Below are 22,084 nucleotides of genomic sequence, written 5' to 3' on the forward strand. Positions count from 1 at the left end.
ACCTACATATGAATGATAGCTTTTACTTTTTCTTATGAACACACAAATATTCTGTTGTGTACAATTACAGACATAACACTAGAATCCATTTAATGAGGTCAAAATTCTCCTATTTAATTAATCCTGTTGAAATGTAATCTGCAGGCATATGCTGGAATAAGTCTGAGGTCCTATGTGTAATATATTTTATAGTTCTCTACTTGCACATGTATGCATGTATGTGTGGGGGCTTCTCTGTTGGTTTTGTACCTTTTTAAGGCTGTATTATTTTCTCAAGAGAGAACCACTGTCTGAAATATTTGATCAGGAAACTCTTTTGTAGGTATTTTCACAATTTTTTTATCTCCTCACACATCTATAAATCAGGTAATTTCTGTTGGAGAGAGCAAAATTCTTTGCCTTTATTACATTTTTTTATTGCCTGATTTTGCACTACTGATAACACAAGGAGAGAGAAGGAGAAGATGTAAACCAGAAAATGTCAACAGCATCCTCTGAAAAGACAGTTGTCTCTGAGTTCACTGTACTCTCTAGGAGTCAGCAAGTCATGTCTAACCTTACAATTCCCCATTTCAGATCCATGCTTCCATACTTCATGGCAGAAATGCCTTCCCTCTTCCCCACTCCTCCAGTGCCATGATGTTTGGGGAAAAATGTTTACAAGCTGGGAGGGAGCTCAGTTGTATTCAGTCAGATGCCCAAAATTGAAGCTTTGAGGACCAGAATGGAAACTAAACTGCTGCATTCACTTGCCCCTTGGTCCACCCTGTGCTCATCTGTGTAATTTAGAACTATAGTATCAACACCATGAACTGCTAAATTTTCCATGGAGCAGTTTTTGCAAAGTAGATTTGAAGAAAGGTTTTGATATCCCAGTCACTTTTAAACTGCTGCTCTTCTTTCAATATCTATGCCTACTTGAGTGTCCACCAGCACCTAAAGATCAACATCCCAATCACTGCCATCAACTCATGCTGTTGTTTCACTGTAGCATGGCCAAAAGATCAATATGTATCAGAAGGATAAATTGAAGGCTGACCAAGCATTGTAACAGCAAATATGCCTTTCTGCAGCTCAGGTATGGGGAGCAGTCTAGCCATGGCACAGACCTGTACACTGGCCAACATGCACCTGGTTCTGAGAAACAGGGCTGGAGGCAAAGAGTCCTCAACTTGTAGAAGTCAAAAAAATTATAAATGCATGAGAGAACTGCTTTCTGGAGAGAGGTCTAGCCTTTGCCAATAGATTAAGACAAAGCAAATAGGTGAAAACCACCATCTAAAGAGATGACAACTTCTTTTTTGTCCAGCTAAAATGGAAGAATCCAGTTAGTGGCAATGACATAATATGACAGAAAGGCATGGAAAAACTTGGTGGAAACAGGCCATAAAAGGTCTTTTCCTTCTGTGATTTCTTTCTGTGAAGAGTGCTGGGAAGCTGTAGCGAGCATCTCTCACTGCTGTCACATCAGCTTCCTTCAAGTATGGGATTTTTTAGAAAGTCAGATAACATCAGTGAGAGAAAATTAATGCTGGGAGACTGAGAGCAGAAGTTTCTTGTTTGCTCTCAGCCATTTGGACCCCAAGACATATGCCTCCGAGCACTGATCTGGAGACAGGGAGAGCTGGGCTGTTCTCAAATCAGCTGCTCAGGGGGTTTAAGAGCTGGCTGTCAGCCACCCTGATGTTTCAATCTCTGTTGGATGAGGATGAGAAAGCCAGAAAGTTGCTCAAGGAACTGGTGCACCACCAACCAGCAAGAAATACCAGGCTGCCTAGTGCCTGATGAAAGTTTAACCATTTCATCAGAACTATCTACAATCTGTCAAATCTGTATGTTTCTCTGTAAAGTTTTTATCAGCTCAAACATCCAGTGCTTCATTGAACTAGATTCTGAAACAGGACAGCTGCAAAGTCGTTTTTAAAGCTCTTAGACTTCAGCTTCTTGGAAAGAAATGGTTGCTCCACCATATGTTTAGCTCTTACCTGTCTCTTTATGTGCCCTCTCTCATTATTCATTTGTTCCTTGCCAGGTCAGTCACATAGCACTCCATTCCCTCAACCTCATTTTCTGCAATTTACAGTAAAATGGATGAATATGTAAGACAATGTTACTTTTGGTTCAAGAAAGAAGCTTTTCAAATAATCTATTAAAGCCAAAGCTGAAAAAGAAATCAGAGAATCTTCCCAGAACAAATCCAAATGTTCTGTTACTTAGGTAATATTTACAAGAGTGTAGAGATATTTAAGCTGTAAGGATCCTATTCTCCACAAAAAACCATACGTGGTCTTGAGCCTTATTAACACGTCCAATATGAATAAAGGGCAAAGAAACACATTTGAGAAATGCCCTTTAGGGCAGCTTGCTATGTTTTAGCTGTCACCAAGAGCTGTTCAGCATCACACATAAAGCACTCATGAGGAAAAACAGAAACAGTTTCTACCTGTCAAGGAAACAAAGAACGGTGAGAAACCGAGAACTATGGAGCACAAAGCAATGCCATTTCACTTCTTTGACAGAATGATAATCAAAAAAGCAAATGGACCAACACTAAGAATAGGAGTTCTAGCAGTATTTTTTGCTCTCTAATGGCATGCAGCATGTGTCAGAAGAGAGAAGAAAAAGAATTGCAGCTAAGCATAGCAGAGAACTCATCAACTGGAGCTGAAATCCAAGAAATCAAAACCATATACAGTCTGAGGAGAGAAAGGGCTCTCCCTGCACATCCCCTCAGCAAAACAAAACAAAGCTGCACTGCCAGAGCTCTAGTTAGGAATCATAATGAAATTTGTCAGCCGTGTTGGATAGATCATGGGACTGCCTGCTGAACCTGCAAAGCCCTGGTTTTCTTCACTAATAACCTGTGCCAGACTTCTGACAGGCACACAGATATTTTCTGCAGGTGGGGTACAAGAGCATGCAATTGAGCAGGTACCTGAATGACAACCCCAAGCTCAGCAGGTGTGCTTGAAAATTAAAGTTGCTTTACACAGCAATTGCATTTTTCACGTAATTAGGTACTTAACTGGGCATCCAAATACAGGCACATATAATAAAATATGATTTATTTAATAGCTTTCTTGTGTTCTGTCCTTCACCTGCTACAAATATAGTTGTCATGGAGTTATATTTCTTTTTGAGACTCATGTTCTATTCTTTCTATATTTTTTGTACGTGTGTGTGGACATTTCCATTTCTAAAAGTAACCCACCCCTTTTTTATAAATTCTCACAGAGAGTATTAGAAGACTACAAAATAATATTCATATTCGTGGAAAGATTTACTTGTAGAACCAGGTCTGAGCCCCATTGGCTCTTCCCTCTAAGACTCAGTCAAAAACTGCTGAATCTATGTTTTTTCTCCTGGAACTCTGGTATGAATCACCAGGAGATTTAAATGACTTAATGGAGCTGCATCTTCACTACCTACCTTTTCTAGACCTGAAATAACAGTGGTCAAATACCTGTAATTTAGCAATTTATTCCCATTATTAATGTCTGGGGGGTATGTGTTTTGTTCTTTTTTAAATTGTCACTTTATTTGGGCCAGTACTTGCTTTGCACTGACCTATAAGCACCTGAAGAATACTCACTGCTGGCTGCATTTGCAGTAGTGAGTTTATTTTCTGTCCAGAGTTATGATCCTGATTTCTATTTTTCCCTAAGCAGGTAAATGCTTATCTGGATTGCTATTCATCTGATCAACTTCAGATGCCCTTCTTCACAACCACTGGAAAGAAATAAGCACTTTAGGGACCTAACCACCTCTTTTTAAAGCAGCTGTCTAAAACAAGAGGGATAAAGTGAAATGTAAAAGTACCTCTTTCTTGTCATCGTGTACAGAGGCTATTAAAGTTGTCTATCTTAGTTATTAAAGGGTGTTCCTCTAAGAAGAAGACACAGCTGACATCCCAGCTCAGGTGCCTTTACACCAACGCACAGAGCATGGGCAACAAACTGGAGCAGCTGGAACCCACTGCGCTCCTGCAAAGTTAGGACCTAATTGCCATCACTGCAACCCAGTTGGAGGAATCAAGCGTTTAGTCAATAGGGCCACCTGAGAAATGGCTCTCTGGGACAAGGGAGCGTAACCAAGCTGGCAAATCTTTAAGCAAGTTTTCCATAGAGCACAAGAGCTCTCAATCCCCTGGTGTAAGAGAAAAGGAGACTGTCTTGGCTGAGTTGAGACCTACTGGTAAAATAAAGAGGCAAGAAGGAAATACAAAGGTAGTGAAAGCAAGGACAGGTATCCTGAGAAGAGTATAGTGATGCTACTCAGTTGTGTAAGGATTGGTCAGGAAGGCCAAGGTACAGCTGGAGCTGGTCTTGGCCAAGGACGAAAAGAATAATAGGAAGAGCAGGAATGTCAGCCAGAAAATGAAGGTTAAAGAAAGCAAACTGCCACATAAAGAAAGCAAATGAGTGAGGAACTGGTAACAACAAATGAGGGGAAGGTTGAGCTATTCAACAACTCTTTTGTCTCATTCTTAACTGGCAAGTCTCTCCGTTTGAGGACCATATGAGTATGGTACTGGGAGACAGCATTACTTCTCCTTCCGAGTATTCTGTCAGGGGCTAAGCCATTATATAGATTTAACAGGGGTTCAAAGTGTTAACTGCTTCAGATTCTGGGAAGGAGAACTGTTGTTGCAAATATACTGAGTAGCAAATCCTCTTCTTGTTCACAGTAGTATAACTGCATTGGTGTAAATAGAAGGCATCTTTGAGAAAAAAATATTCTATGTATTAAGCTAGAAAATGTCATTTAGTATAAATTAATATTTTTTCCCCATTACATTTAGAATATCTTTGTTCTGGAATACCATTCACAACTCAACCTCCAAACTACTCATTATTCCGTAATGCATTCCAGCCCCAGGTAAAAATGTATATACCACATTAGGTATATGTCTTCTGTTATATTAAGAGAGCCTTCTTTAAATTGAAGTCCTTAAACTAATGTGAGTGTTTGAATGCCTGATTTGCTTTAAAGATTTATTTCCCCTCAGCAAAAAAGCTCCTTAATTAAGTTCTAACCAAATTCATCATAGAAGGGTTAACTGAGGAAAACAGGAATGTTAATTTCAGTAATTATTCTCTTGCCTGTAACCCTAACATTGGAACCAAACGCATTATTTGTAAAATGATTTCACACTGCAAACCATCAAATGAGAATGATAGTCACTAGAGAACATATTTTAACTTCATGTCTAAAGCTTACAGTATTAGCTTGCTAAGTGGAAGTGAGGAAACAACAATGAAGGAATTTGCCTTTACTATGGTAAATAAAATCCTAAAAATAAATTGAAAAAGCTATTGTATACAGGAATTAACAATGAGCTATTAATCCAAAAGCTAGCTGATAAATTTTCATTTGTTTTACCCATAAATAGCCTCAGATCACTTTGAAGTGTGTGCAAGTAATTATTTGTCAGAATATTTTATATTATAGTCAGCTGTAACAGTTTCAATATAGGTAGTGGAAGTGAATGAGAAGACAAAAAGAAAATACCCTGGTCTGATTGGATAAGGGAATGAGATGATAGCAGGAGGGAGGAAGACTCAGTCCTCAGACGTGCCCTAGAGAATCCATCTATCAGTTAATGAGATGCTGATCATGGATCTAACCTGAAGTATAAATTACAGATGGCCCTTTGGAGGGCTTGTTTTTTCCTGTTTAACCAGACCTGCAAATATTCCTGCCAATTAAACTGATTTAATCTATTGCTGGATGAAAGTATCCATTTGTGGATGCTTTCCATTTTAAAAGATCCAATTGTACTTCTCATAAGAATCCCCCAAATAAAGTCAAAACAGATGCATTTGGTGGAGACAGTTTCCATAGGAAAGAGGACAAAACATGCCAGCAACTTTGTGCCAGCAGCTCATTCCTGTGGAAAACTGAGCTATTGACCACTCGTTTCTATCAGTTCCAACAAACGTATTGCCATAGGCTCCACCAAGCTGGCTGCATACTGTGAACTTCGATTAGATGTATTTATTGTCACTTTGGAATACAGAGCAACTTACCCAGAAGAATAACACATTTGAATGATAAAAAACTTGGGGCAGGGTCCATATATTCCCTTCAAGTTCCTATATTACCTTACTTGTCAGGGTGTTGGGCTTTCTTAGATCAAAACCATCATCTCATATATTGTATTTCTTTTTCCTTCTCATTTAAGCAGCTAAAAGAAAAGAAACGGATGTTACAGATCTTGTGCAGACTAGCTCTTTTCAAAACTTTCAGTACTTCTTGTAATCTTGTTTTAAAAGTATTTAAGATTTTCCACGTTTTTAAAGCCTGTCTCACCACTTTGTTTTTATTTGTTCTAGCTGTAGCAGGCAGAATACAAAATCACCTACATTTTAGTGAAAAGAGAGAGAGTCTAAATTATCCTAGAATTCTACAGGTGAGTCCAAAACCTGGCCTCAAACTTTCTTCAATGCAGTCAGCATACTTTCAGAGTAACAAAAATGACAGTGGAAATGTCCATACATGGATTTTAAATAGCACTTTTCATAGACAGATCTCCGATTTCTTATGAAACTTCAGCTTTACCCTGATATCATTTTACAAATAAATAAATGAAGGCATAGAGAGATGGAGTGAATTCTGGAAAGAGCAGGGAGGAGGCTGAATCAACATTTACAGGTATATGCTTAATTATCACCTCTAAATCTTTGTACACCCACTGAAAAAAGATGTCAGACACCTGAATTAAACCTAATTTTGATTTAGCTGTATAGTAGGTTGATTGTTGATAACTATGGTAATGCTGAGGGAACAACAATAGAGCATAAAGGATTAACCTCTTCCAAATTATTGTACTATGTTTATAGTTTACATAGAGGAAAGTGGACTCAGCCACTGAACAGTAAATCTGAAGTGCTCTACAAGAGAACAAGTCCAAAAGGAGACATTTTAATACGTACTTGAGATAAATGTAACCTTGCTTATAGTTACCAGTCACTGAACCTTAGGTGAAAAGTTACTAACTGGGCAAATCTATGTCAAGGACATAAAAGGGAGTTATAAGCAGAAGCCTCATCAAATATATGAAGGATCATAAAATATTGCTTTTTTTAATAGGATGTAATAGCTATCCATACAAAATATTTTAGGTTGTGGCTTTCTTTCTTTCCCTTTGTATTTTTTTCCCGTGGTGGCACTTTTTTTTTTTTTTTAATCAGTCAAAACCAAAATATTCTTTTTCTTGTATTAGCTCAAAGTAGACTGAGCTCTTCTGGAGTAGAATGGTTAAAGGTAACCAGGAATATAGCAGCAATTCTATTACAAAATGCCTGCTCAGAGTAAAAGAGCTTTAATAAATGACATTTCCTTGCAGTTCTGCTCAATCAGAAAAGACCACAAAGGAATTTTGTAATCATCCAATCAAAACTTTCCATTAACACAAGACAGGGGACATCCAGATAAATTGATGAATTCAAGTTACTTTGACAAGAGCTATTTAATATAATCCATATTAAATTAAATTAATTACATTGTAATTCTTCAACACTTTATGGAAACCTGTATCAGCCACGCTGGTATTTTCCCTGGCAGTAATGTCAGAATGACAGATTTTCTTATTTATCCTTCTTAAATCCTACTATGGCATCATCTAACTTGATGCTTTTTCCTCTAGTGCTCTGAGACCCATTAAAAATCAACATTAATTATTAGGAGAGTTCATGGCCTGAACCAGCTGAGACTGGTTTATCCCTATATTTAGAAAGAGATTTAATATTTATGTCTAGAATATGTGCTTCTTAAGTACTGGTACAGTGGTACTTCACAATCATCCTAAACATCGTGGATGTGACTAAGTCATCTGTCTTTGTTCCAAGTATAGAACAGAAATCTGTATTGAATAGTCCTTTTTATATCACTACTAACAAGTAAATAATTTCAATTTGGACCAGAAGATACTTTATGTTCTCAATATATTTTCAGAAACTTTCTTGCCCCCACGTCTGATGGCTACAGATTTTTCTTTTGCCCTTTTTACTTCCTCCATCACTTCTTTTCCAGTTTGTACACTTGTGATTTATAGTATTTACCATCCATTTTTCCTCTCTCTCTGTTGTTATAAATTTAAGACAGAGAGAATTGACTTTCCTTCTAAATGAGATTAGCTGTTTATAACCTATTTGGTCTTTTTCAGTTCTGGGATTTGGGTTCTTAAGCCATCTGCCAAGTGCTCATTGAAATTTCTTTGTTCTCTCTCATGTCTTTCCATTTGTTTTCCTCCTCCCAGCCCATTTGACAAGCTCATTCACCTTTATGAAGCTAGGTTCCTAACAGAAGTGTATGTTGCAGTTAGTTATTTATACAGATATATGCAAATATTTTATTTGCATTTGCTAAATACAGTTGCTTCTCTTTTTTTATTTCCTGTATGTCTGTGTTGATCATCATAATGCTAATAACATATAGATTAAAGATCAGCTTTAATGCATATGTTATTACTTTTAGAGACCCATAATATAGATGAAATTTATTTGTGCTATTCTTGTCATAAGGGAGGCCCACAGAGGCAGCACATTCAGATGGAAGATCTGTTAATTTTAATTTCTTCATGCATGGGATTGGAGTAGCAGTTTATGTTCCAGTCTCTGGTTTATTTACAGAAAAATATGAACAGATGTTCTTTTTTCTTTTCTTTTCTTTTCTTTTTTTTTTTATAATTGACTCTTGCAAACGCCTGGTTTAGCCTTTGATTATCAGAGACAATCTTCTGAGAACACAGCTCAGTACATTGCACTGATTTTTAAAAAGGTTATTTTCATTATATTTTTTAGTTTATTTAATTATTTTCCAAATTTGCTTCACCTTATTATTATGTGTTTTCTCCTTTGATGTTAGTGTCCTTTCTGCCCTCTACTTGGCTTATCCAGCTCTCCTCCCAGTTAAGCAGAATTTCCTTCTGAAATACCAAATGCAATAAGGTGCTTCCTAAGCAAATTCAGTGTGTCATGCAAAAAGATGACCAAACTGTGAAGACTGAAAAGTGTCCCAATTTTCCAGTTTATAAAGGCAAAGATATTTTGATCCTATCTAGCTCCCTTTTTACTGCCATATGCTTTAAATACTATTTATTTGCAACTTGTGATTTGTATTTGGTCCCCTTTAACTTACTGGTACGCAACATGTCACTGAGCTGAAACTTGACACACTTCAACTGAGATGTCATAATTTAAAATTTTTAATAGTATTCTAGAAACTGCTCCCTGAAAAGAGAGTAGAAATGGACATGATGTATGTTTATAACAACAATCCTGTACTACTTTTCTCACCCACTTATAAGTTCTGGAGTTACGGGAGGTGACATTTAATGTTATCCTCTTAGCCATGCTCCCAATGATGTCTGTTTGTATTCACTCTTATATCAAATGATGCTATAAACACACATCTAGTTTTTCATGTAGACATGAGCATGTTTAAGATTCTAAAGATGATCTATCACTCACTGTTTCTGAAATACTTTGTCACTTCTCAAATTCTTTCCTGTCACTTGACACAAAGACCCTTTAAGCAAGCTTTACAACTCCCTCCCAGGCAATTGTAATTCCTGTAAAATTTGAAGTTGCTCTTTTATTTATACCACAGTTTTTTATTCCTGTAATTCATACTTTTCTACACCCCTGCATTTTAATTATTTCTTGCAAAAAAAGAGAAATACCATAAGTATATGTACTGAAAGGGAAAAAGAAGCCTCTTAAAATTCGCATCAACACAGATATAATATGGTGATGGTGGTTTCTCATTCTTTAGACTAGGTGAGTTAAAACAGTACTGGAAACTATTCTGGAGACAAGGAGAAGTAGGGCAGCTGGATTAAACGTTATAATTTTAATTTCTGAAAAAAAAATATGGATTGTTTTTCCACGTATCATAGGTTTAGGTTTTAGAGAAACCTTTTGCAACAGTAAAAAGAATTATGTAAGAAAAAAATTTGTTCATTTCTCCGAAATAATAACATTTCTGTAACAATTGCTGTATATTTCTGATGCACTCCATGTCTTGATATGTTAGGCTATGACTTGTTGTTTGGCATGTGTACTGTTCCAATTCATTATTATTTTCAAACTGAAAGCCAGAATCTTAATTCTTTTTCCCATTTTTTTTTTAACCAAGCAAATTGACATTATGGTGCACTAAGTTTCAAACTGGGAAGGAAATCAAAATCTGACACAAGCTATTAAGATCCATGATTCTGCCAATGAATTGAATACTCAGACTCAAATTATATAAAAGTAACAACACAAAACTCAGAAAAGATGGTCATTATGGGCTGATGAGAAGAATTAATGTTGCTTTGAAGTAAAGATGAGATTAATCTGAATAGTCTGGATTCCTTTTGAAAGGTGAAAATTACATTGTAACTTTTAGGTAATATTTTTGTATGCAAATATTGGTAACAATCACAGAATCACAGAATATTCTGAGCTGGATGCTTGGGTCCAAATCCTGACCCTGCACAGGACACCCCAAGTCTCACACCATGTGCCTGAGAGCATTGTCCAAATACTTCTTGAACTCTCAGACTTGGTGCTGTGACCACTTGCCTGGGGAAATTGTTACTTACAAACTGCATTGGTTTACCCCTAAACATGATATCACTTTACCCTATAGTTTCTTAGTTAATTATGGTTTGATATTCACACAATCCAGGCTAAGACTGGAGATCCAGGGCAGGTTCAGAACACAAGCCATACATTGCTTTTCTTCTGCCAGGTATGATTTAATACCCTGTTGAATACCACAGATCCTAAATGGAAAGTGTAAGCACACATCAATGGATTGTGACTTTTCAACGTAAGAATTTAGGTGTCTGTTGTGAAGGAAGCAGGACTTGGAATCCATCAATATGCTAAGGGCTGAAAACAAGCCAAGAAATGCTAACTATAAGCATAAAGTATGTCACAGGGTTCCACGGGGTGACTGTCAATTCCTCTATACTTACACACTAGTTAAAAGACTAGAATTTCTCCTGTGCCGAAAACTTTGATATCTGGGATTTCTTTATTTTTTAGTCTTAGTGGGAGAATAAAATTTGGAAAATTTATTTCAAAATTAAAAGTATCAAGTGGCTTGATGTTAACACATCTAAGTAGCAATGCAACATAATGCATTAAAATTGCAATTTTTATAATTCCTGTATCTCAAGAATGCAAAAAAAAAAAAAAAAGTTGGGGTTATGTTATAATTAATACTATGAAAGTATTATTACATGCCTTACAAGAAATTTTGAAATGTATTTTTCTAAAGTAACACTGCTGAAGCAAAGTGTGTCAATCTTTATGAACCATTTCAAATTGATTGAAACTAAATGATGTCAAATTTCTGTAGTAAATATAGTTTTGATCTTCTCACATTCCTGAGTAATCATTCCACTCTAAAAACATTTCCTGAAAAATTAGTATTTAGGGTTTTTCATTTTGGTTTGGTTTTGGTTTGGTTTTTTTTTCAAGAAATATGTGGTTTTTTACTGTCCCATCACCTGCATTGGTATGTTTGTTTGGTATTCACATGCATGTCACCTACATTTCTCTATTCCCTTGAAATCTAATCTGAGAAGATTAAAGAGCCCTTGTATTTTTAATGGCTTCTGATGAAGTCTAATTATTATAAAATTGTAAAAAATGTGAAATGATAATCCATCTGGGTTACCTCCTTTCTTTTTCCCTTAGAGATCTATTAAAAGATGTTAATTAATGCATTTAACTAAGCAAGGATAATAAATGACTCATCTCACCATTTTTATTGCTGTCTTGGTGATGCACAGATATGTTTCTGTTTTGCTTTTAAATATTTGTTTCCGCTAGGAATGCCCCTTAAAGATGTACAAGACACATTGTAAGGTTCCTTGAATACAAACATAGCTGATTAGCATGACTTAAAGCTCCACAGGAATCAATTGTGCAGATACATTCTTGCATATTAATTACTGCTTGGAAGGTGCAAACATTTAAAAATGAACAGAACTATAATAGATGCAGATTCTAGACAGATGTTTATAGTGCGAGATATACTTTGTGGATGTCAATGGAATTAAAAGAATTATCCTTTTTTCAGGTGAGGGAAAGTTATGAGCAAGTTCAAAACTTATGCAGAAACCAAGAGAAATGTAATTTTTTCTGTGAACATTTAATATTTTGCTAGCACAGCTAATTGCTATATTCCCAAAAAACTGATTATGGCACAGGACTGCCTCAGGAAGATAAGTACAGATGTGTCATATCCTGTGGAAAAGGTTCCTTAATCTGTCTGAATAATACCTTATTCTAAAAGTCATTCCACAAATATGAGTTCAAGTACTTGTGAAGACACAGTCATTAAAGCCAATCATATCACTTTGCCCCCCTCACCTCACTGTTTGTAGATACTGTAGAGCCTGATCTTAAAATGACAAATCTACTGATTTAACACAAAACCCCCAACCAACCATGCAAAGTAAGTGGCCTATACTCAATATTATGTAATGTTTGCCAGTCTCCTGAAGCTGGCACAGGAAATAGAATGTATGTCTGCATTCAGTCTTGCCCAGTTCTTGCTAGTTCATCATGAACAGACAGTTTTGCACGACTGGTAACATTTTGCAGAGGAGCAGGTAGAAAATATGCTGTTTATTCTGCTTCTTCTGTCCTAATATCTGGTATTTAAAAAATGAAAAAGAGCTCTGAATACAGAGATGTTAAAAAGGACAACAGCACCCAATATAATTTATCTTATTTATTAAGAAACACAGGCACAACTCCAGCCTGGCTGCCCTAAAGGTTAATAGGGAATAATAATCTAAACATAAATATTTAGGTTCTACATGCCTATCTCATTTAATTAAGTAATATTGTATGTTCTGCATGTATTAGCATTTCAGAACTCAGAACCAAAAAGGAATATGTTGATTTTGATAAGGCTTTTATGCACTAGGAAAAAGAAGTATGACTGTCTCAAACCCATTTTTTTAATTTGAAAGAAATGTTTCAGAAAATCTTTTGTTTCAATTTTTTTTTTTTGTTTCAGTTATCATTGCCATGTTAAACAGTTGTAACAGAATGTTTCAATTAATTTAGTTTGGGATCTTCTTCTTTGTCTATATTTTAAACAGAAGCAAAGTTTGAAGCAATGGGAAATTATTTGAACCAGAGATGTTGAGTTTCCACCCGATTAACTGCACCTTTTGTCTAAATAGAATTGAAGAAGAATGTATTTCTTCATTCTCTGAGTGAAGAATTATTATACAAAATTAAAACCTAAATTGATATTTTGAGGTGGAATTTCATTTTTTTTTGTGGTTTGGCATAATCTTTTTGGTTTTGTTTTGGTTTTGTTTTTGTAATCCTTACAATTCCTTGCTTATTTTAATAAACCATCCATTACACTGCATCAACCATTCCTCCTGCTAGGAAAATAACTTTTAAAACTTTAGTAATTAAAAAGTGTACCATCTGAGAAGAACAGAAAGAACAATGACACAGGCATTAATGAAAAGCACTTCCTCTAACTGACATTCTGGTTATTGCTATGTCTTAAATGCCAAAATCTGATAGTACAGTTTTGTAATTCCTTATATAATGAAATGCTTAAGAAATATTCTACAGTCATTGGACCATCATTAACAACTACGAAATTAGATGTCCCATGGGTTTTTTCCCAATTTAAAGAGGGTTAAATTGCTAATTTACATGTTAATTAGCATTCATTCTAAAGAACACCAAATGTAATTCCATAGCATCTAGCATTTAACAATTTAGCTTATCAAGACGTTAAATTCAAAAGAAGCTCTGCATTATTTGCAAGATTTTTTTTTTTTTTTAAAAGGGCTAATGATGAAAGGAATCTCATTATTCTAAGTAACATGCAATTTAAAAAAGGATGAATGCTGCCAATTTATTTACTTTATCACTGAGTAATAAGAAAGCAGCAAAGCACTGGCAGGGCAGCAGGCTTAACAGCTCTTTATAAAGTTCACTGATCTGCACAGACTGGTAAGTTTAAAATAAAAAATTGTTTCTGGTGACATTTCTTTGGAATGTGTTGCCTCTAGTCGCTCCTAATCACTGGAGTGTGCTCAGTGGTATTTGGTAATGCTGCTTCTGCTGCTGCAGAGCTACTGTGGTACATGCACTTGTTCTGGTGTGCAGCTGAAGCATCTCTGTGTAGCAGACCTATAAATACAAGCCTCCTCTCATAACATTTAAGAAAATATTGCATGATATTATAAAGCAAGCATTCACTTTAAAAAAAATTCAAACTGGCAAAATAAATGTTCTTAGTACAGTGAAGCCACAGAATTATCATGTTGTTTGTGTCCTGCTATGGGCATATGTTGTACACTATTCCTTTGTTTAAATGCTGATGTCATCCTATTTTGCTTTATGTTACCCTTACTTACATTAGTTTCTGTGATGTGACACAACCTGATTGTCCATTCCCCTGAACTGCCACTTCAGCATTTCAAAACTGCTGGATTGCAGGTGCTCTGAAGCACAGCAGCTGTGATGCAAACATGTTTTTTGAAAGGCAGGATTTCTTTATGTCTAAATAACAGAAAGAAACATTCAGGACAAGAAAATTTTGGTCTTATATTATCTAGCAGTAGTAAAAGATGAAAATGTATGTGAAAACAGCATTATACATTCAATTATTTGCTTTTTTCCAGATTCCAGCCATTTTTTTATGTTGTGTAAATCCTTTGTATTATTTTCAATACAAAACTGTTTGCCAATACAATATCTATGGCCCTCTCTTTAACAGAATTAGAGTTGTGAAATGTGGCCTATTCACTCAATTCCTCAGCTCTAAATGCAATAACTTAGACATGGGTGGCTGTAAGTGGCTGACATTAAGTTTCCTACTGTGTTTTATTCTGGTATTTCTCCACATTTATGGATAAGTTCTCCTGGTCCTTTGTCTTGTAACTCCTTCTTCTCCCTTGTCTTCTAATTTCTGAGTGATACTTGCATACCTTTCTGTTCTTGCAGTTTCTGTCCACACCTATTTCCATAATTGCTTCCCAAACCCACTTCTTCTTCTGTTTCCCCCTCATTTCACATCATCCGTTCTTTTGCACACAGCAGCTTCATCCCTTGCACAAAACTGTTTAAATTCTAAAGTACAATCCATCTTCAGTACTGAGTCAGGGATTTTTCCTCAGTGAAAATAACATGCAACCTCAGATTAAAGATCATTAGAGGGCAGATACATAAAAGTATCAGATTGGGGTGTCCCACCAGTATTGATTCTGAAGCCTTCTCACTTCTTTATTCTTGACTTTGCAAATATTATGTATTTTTACTGTCATTTACTAAGGCTTGTGATCCATAAAGAAAATTTCAGCCCAATAAATAAGAGCAATAGAAAGTTTGTTCTTAAAATACAAAGTGTTTGTATATAATTATTCAATTATAAGCATCATAATCAGTTCTGTATCTAACAATCCAGTACCACGGGGTAATATAGTTTGTAATCAAAACTAATTTAGAAACCAAAATGATGAATGAAAGAAGTTCAAGTTCATTCACATGAACAAATCCTGAAAGAGTGAGAAAAACTTTTAATTATGGAAAAGGCAGTGTGCAAAAAGCGTAACTATTCAGCAAGAAATTATCAAAAACTTGCTCTTCAGGAACAGCTACAGTCAGAGTGGAACTAATTTTTGGAAGTATGAACAAGAACGTGCACTAAAAAATCAATGTATGATGAACAGCTAAGAAAGTGTTAAGATATAACAGAAATAAGAGAATGTAATAAATGCCATAGGCATAAGCAGCAACAAGAAAATCACTGGTTTCACAATGAGCAAGAGAACAGTGTGTCTTTAAGGCAAAAATACACCGAAATGATAGGGTAGTCTATAGAAATGAATTCTTTGCTTTTAGCTTTGGTGTTCGTATAAGAAGAAACTAGAGTAGATTAGAAATGTAAAGAGTATATTGTTTCCAAGGGAAGAGAAAGATGTGCTTAAAAGAATAGAGCAGAGAAAATTGAATTGTTATATGTATTGTAGAATAATGAATAAATAAAATAACAGTTGAGAATTCCTCAGCATCAATACCCCCAAATACAAAAGAAAAAAAATGTTGCAAAGAAGCAGAAATGTCTCACAAATTTAATATGGGAAGAGGTGATAATTCTAAATAATTGTATGCTGGAGATAGTTAAATATAAACTGGTAATAAATTTGTCTAAAGTTAGAAATAAGCAGGCATTTCACTGAAATTAAAGAATACTTTGTGGAAAAAAATCTGTGAAACTGTTGACTATGTTGAATCATAATATCAATATTCTGATGTATGTGTCAAAAGCATCCAATCTGACTAAAGATATTTATGGTAAATATTCTGGAGATGGAAATATAAAGAAAATAAACATATGAGTATCCTTCATTTTATGCATTCAAATATTTTAATTTATTTTTGGGAAGCTGCTTATAGGCATACCTCTTAGAAAGTTCAAAATTGTTTTCAGGACTGGGCCTAGTTTTAAACCCTCTAAATTGCACACATATAACAATTCATGCATTTGATAGTTGCTTCTGAGCGTAGCAATCCATTGGTAGTTAAAGAGGGCAGTAACTACCACATATACAAAATTCCTGTATCATTTCAAGCCACTTATAAACCAGCTGTTTGAGGGAATCTAATATCATGTTACTGCTTCTCTTGCTTGACTCCTTTTCTTTAATCTTACTAGGGATGTGAGAAACGTCAAAGTTTTCTTACAAGTATGCATTTATTTCTTGACAACCATCAAACCAAGGTGATTTTTGTGAGTTACAGGAGTAGAATGCTGGTGACTGCAGACGGCAACCCTTGCTAACTGAGAGCAAGAAATTATGAGGTCTTTTACCTTTCAGGTTGTTTCCTGAGGAGGCCACAGGGTACAGACCCCATGTGCAAAACTTGGCCCTACAAAAGCAGGGCCAGTGTCCTGCTTTGAAAGGACCAGCTTTTTAAAGGCCAATATCTGATGCACAGGTACAGGAGCAGGGGCCACAGGGAAGGACCTCAGCCCTGTCCACATGGGAGTGCCAGGGGAATAGGGGGTCCACCTAATTTTCAAAGGGAAAAAGCAGAGACTACACAAGCACACACAGTAGTGAGCCTTCATGCTGGTGTAGTCCTGTCTGTGATTAGTGTGTTCTTACAGCTAAATACACGTTACTTTGTCCATAAGAAGATTTCTTAGTATGTTTGCCTAATTTCCCAGATCCTAAGGTGAAATTCCTCAGATATTGCCAAACTAGTTTTCTTTCCTCCAAATGAAAATTGTTTGAATAATAGAGATTTACTTTAGAGCCAAAAGACGTGACTTACTTTTCCCTCCAATAAACATGGAGATGCTGGAAAAAACACCCTCAAGATGAACTAACAAGATCTCAGCATTTACACTTATTCCTGGAGCTTTCTCTGAGTTAACTTATCAGTGCATTTTCTGGGTGGTAGCAGCAATGCTAGCTAAAATGTAAGCATATTTTCTAGCTTTGATGTTTAACAGGAGCTAAATCTCTGCCTGAATTAGAGCTTAAATCCACAAGCACCATAAAGGCTTAACAGTAAGTGGCAACAGCTGTACACACTAAATCAGACTCTCATGCCAAAAATATAACCAAATGCTAGTATGCATGGATATAAATACTGAAATACAGGTATGTGCATGTAAAATAGAGTAGAATGAAAGTTCTGTTTGCTTACTTAGTACTGCCTACTTCAAAGACACTAAAATTTATGTTCTGGGGTGCTTTTTATAGGTTTTTGTTTGTTTGTGGTTTTTTTTGTCTTATGAGAGAATGTGATGCATATAACTGTATTGTTAAATTCTGACAACAAAACTAGAGACTTGCTTTGTCATCAGAAACCCCAAGATGGCAATACAGTCTTGTTTTCCTTTGCTGCTTATTTCTATTATTATTATTATCATCACAATTATTATATTGCAGTACATGGAACAGATTTGTGATTTTCTCATTTGCTGACATCTAAAAGCCTTGCTGATTGCTAAGGATTATTTATACAAAATACTGAAAGCTCCAACTACTTTGATGTTAACTGAATGGATGAACACTGTGCATGACCTGGAGTTATTAAAATATTCCATTTAATAATGTCAATTAAATAGACATCTCTGTTCAAGTTTGGCTTCATTTTAAAGATGCACACAACATGGGTTAAAAGAACTACTCTTATATGTTATTTTCAGCTTAGCCTACTTCCACATATATTACATTTTCAGATAGCAGCCTGTCTTGGTTATCTGTATCCTGATCATTTCTGAATTTATTCACACCAGGACCTTTGTGCTTTTCAGTGTTCAGGTAGCTTCAGCAGAGCCAAGGTACCCCGTTCTGATTCAGTTAACTTCTGCTGCAGAGAATACCGTGAGCAAGCGAGAGCAAGCATCATTCACCTTGATGCTTGAGGAGAGAAACTGCAGATTTATCAAATGGGCTACTCCCTGTGACTGCTGCCCCAGACTTTATAAAGTCATAGAAAAAAACACAAAGAAAAAAGCTGTGATTTCAAGTGGGTTAGCTGATATGTGGTGGGCCAATGAGACATGTATGCACAGGGCTGTATGGTGATGAAAGTTTCTCCAGGAAGTTTACTCACACTCCTGCCCCAGCCTTGTTGAGTATCAGGCTTAACAACAGATAGCTCAGGTAAATCTGGGTGGGAGTGCAAACTTGTAATCAGATACATTTTCTGTGTTCAATTTATCCAGCCCTGCACTAAAACAAATTAATTTCCAATAGCAGGTAATATCAGTGAAAAATTCTTGTAGTGTGTCAGGAAATATGTTGAAAGTAATGCTGACAAGACAACCAAAGGAATAAAAATTGCTTAATAGTCAGACAATGTTACTCAAAAATAGATAAATAATATTGGAACTCTCCAGGGTCATTACAGTGTTAGGATATAATGAAGATGTAGGCATTGATCTTTGATGGTCTGTCAAAATTTTATGCATATATATGTACACATACATCATATTTTATAAGTATTAAGGCATGTAGCAAGCAGAGAGAGAGAGAGAGAGAAGCAGTATACTCTGTCTGAGTATACTGCTTTAGAGTAATCTAACACAGAAAGACAACAGAAAGACCAGTTATGCAAACAAGACCAGACTGTCATCATAACATTTTGCAGCCTCTGAGGACAGGGAGGGCAGTGGCTGGTATGCCAACTTCTAGGTCCAGGACTCAGCACTTCCTGCTATAACAACTGGTTGAAATCATCTATAAGAAAATGGATCACAAAATTAATTTTATGAAACCACAATATTTGGAGATTAAAGCCATAATTCTCTGAATAAAATCTGCTTCCTCTGGAAGACAAACAAAAGACTTATGATTAAGTACTCAGTGCAATATCCTTGTTTCTGCCTTTCTATCTTCTCTAAACATCATTGCCACTATAATACAAATTGTGAAGTAGTAGCATTTAAGTGGGAAATCACATGGGAGGACTACACTGTATTGTTACTGAGATGCAAAGAGTGTCTTATTTTAATTTACTCTCCATTAGAAGAATGATATTTAGAACATATCCATGCTGATTACTAAAGCTACCCTCAAATTACTGCTGGGAAACAGAAAACCTATCTTCAGAGGAAGAAGCTCTTGTGGTGGCTAATGTCCCTCCCAGAATAAACATTTTGAAACTGAGCGAACTAAACCCAGAGAAAACCATAAATTATATATATATATATTTTTTTTTTTTTTTTTTTTTTTTTTTAAGATTACTCTGAAAAAAGCATGAAGAATAGAGGCTTTTCTGTGACTCACTATAAAAGTCAGAGAAAAGGGTACATCCACACTGTTCCTAGAAGCAAACTAATGCTGTTCCCAGATTTGGCTGACCAGGTAAGAAGTGAGATGGGAGAAGAGACTGAATTACCCTGTCACATCAGGAAGGTAGCTAGCTAATCCTGCACTAACTGAGCTTCTGAACTACATCTGAAAGGGCAGGATGAGGTGAGCTTGCACTGCCACTTGATATTCTGTATGTGTCGTGCATTTCTGTGCAGACTCTTAGTTTCCAGCACGATGTCTGGCAGCTTTTAAAGGAGGAAATTTATCTGAAAATTAAGAAGAGTTTTATTGCTTAAACAAGCCCTTTTATAACAGACCTGCCAAAACCTACCCTGCCCAACAACCCAATCATAGCTGGTGCATGAAGTAGGCTGTTTGATTTAGCATAAACTGCTTTTTGCAGGGTGTGAAGAGAAAAGAGCAGAAATGGCTCAATTTGAGTTCAGATGCACTTCTGATGACTTAAAAAAACAGCTGAAGGATGAAAAATTCCTTTGTGCAGCAAATGGGGATTTATAGGGATTAGAGTCACATGTTTAGTATCTGGAAAAGCATTTGTTTCGTATTATTATGAATTTTTTATGGATTAATTAATGGAATGGTGATGAGAGAAATTGCTTTTGATTTAATACATAAATACATAACTCTGTTTTGGGAGCGATGGGACAAAAGAGTCCCATTATTACTCATGGGTAACTGACTGGGGTGCTTGAATTCAGCAGGATGGTTCAGCATGATGAGTGGGCAGACCTTAGGCAGCTTTTTAATGAAGTGCTGTGATAGATGCACACAAAAAAATTCCAGGGTGATTTACATCCTCTGTGATATTGCAGAAGACAATAAGATTGCTTTCAGGGAGAGTGAGGACTTTTGCCTTTAGCATTGCTCATTTTATTCAACATTATTATTTCTAATCCTCTATCAGAAATACCTGCAACTTCTAATGATTTCACATCTCCTGACCCCCATGAACCCACAAGTGTGATCACACAGAGGACACAAATTCCCTGGCAACTTGGATGCACGCAATACATGAGAGCTTAAATGCGAGCAGTAGCAGAAATACAGGAGAAAAAATATGTCTGTAGAATCTAGTTACACGTGCTTAGCATGTCAGGTCAGCAGGTATGATCTGTCACTTCAGAGGTTCAGAAATGTTCATTCCTGAACTTCACAAACCATTTTCTTTAAATTCTAAAGTGTTTCTATGAATTAATTGCATTTTCCTTCCATATTGCCAACTGAAATATGGATTTTGCTAAAATTGGAGGAAAATTAGGATGCAGGAAATAAGGTTAATAGGCACATATGGATAGGGTATACCTACCACGCACACATGTGATAAAACTGATGCAAAAACAGTGATAAAAATTAGTATTTATTATCTTTTTCCAGGAATCCAACATCTCATTAGGGATTATTTTATATCATGTTCTGCATGCAAGGCAAAATGTATTTCACCCTGAGAAACATTATGAAACATAGATTTTAACTCCAGAAACAGATGCTTTAAAAAAAAAATAGACAAACTCTTTTCTGCCCTTGAAACAGCACAACCAGCTTCAAACAGCATGGTCATATGCCTTCTGCATCCAGAAGAGGGACATGGTTATTTGAGGAAGTGGTCTTTCCCCCACCCGTGGTTTTTAAGTAATTCCACATTTAAATATACCAAATTTAGTGTGGACATTGGTATTAAGCATGTATCTAAAACTACAGATGGAGGTCTTTCAGTCAGAGTAGCTTAAAAGAAATTGTGATGAAGATGAATATTTTCCATTTTACTTTAATGGAAAGGAGCAAGTTAAAGTTGAAAACATCAAGTGATTAATTGTCTTCTACTTAAGTGAATTTAGAAACCTCCCACAATCAATGAGGAAAGAAGAGAGACCACTGTAACATGCAAGACATTTGTCAAGTTTACCTGCTTGTGAGCATGGTCATAAGAATTGATGTGGTTGTCAAATTCCTGGTGTTTGTGGTACTGCTTGTCACACAGTTCACAGTAGAAGTTCGCCTTCACATCCTCCAGGGCCTTGGCTGCAGCTTTCTCCTTCTCAGCATAGTCCTGCAGAGGCAGAAGCAAAGGGAGACACTTCACCTGAGCTCGTGAACTCCTGCTTCAGCAGCTCTTTTCATCATCCACTGGACAAGCACTGGACAGCTAAAACACCAGACTCCATCCCAAACATGCTAATGAGGTTTTGGTCTTAAACTGGATTTAATAAGAGAATAGTTTCTTGAGGAATTGTTCTTACTACTCAT

At 36.0% G+C, this 22,084-nt stretch overlaps 1 protein-coding gene across 3 annotated transcripts in view; it reads right to left on the reverse strand.

Moving 5' to 3' along the window:
• The window catches only part of ZNF804B (zinc finger protein 804B), a 234,232-nt gene that overhangs the window by 11,929 nt on the left and 200,219 nt on the right, over positions 1-22,084 (reverse strand). For all 3 annotated transcript variants that reach the window (XM_042043587.1, XM_042043586.1, XM_042043588.1), the window contains exon 2: positions 21,744-21,887. In XM_042043587.1, coding sequence (XP_041899521.1) covers positions 21,744-21,887 — 144 coding nt within the window. The remainder of the gene's footprint in view (positions 1-21,743; positions 21,888-22,084) is intronic.

The sequence above is a fragment of the Corvus kubaryi genome, unplaced genomic scaffold (genome assembly GCF_017639235.1).
Source record: "Corvus kubaryi isolate FWS band 111438036 unplaced genomic scaffold, C.kubaryi_AGA036_p1.0 37398, whole genome shotgun sequence".
Lineage (NCBI taxonomy): Eukaryota > Metazoa > Chordata > Aves > Passeriformes > Corvidae > Corvus > Corvus kubaryi.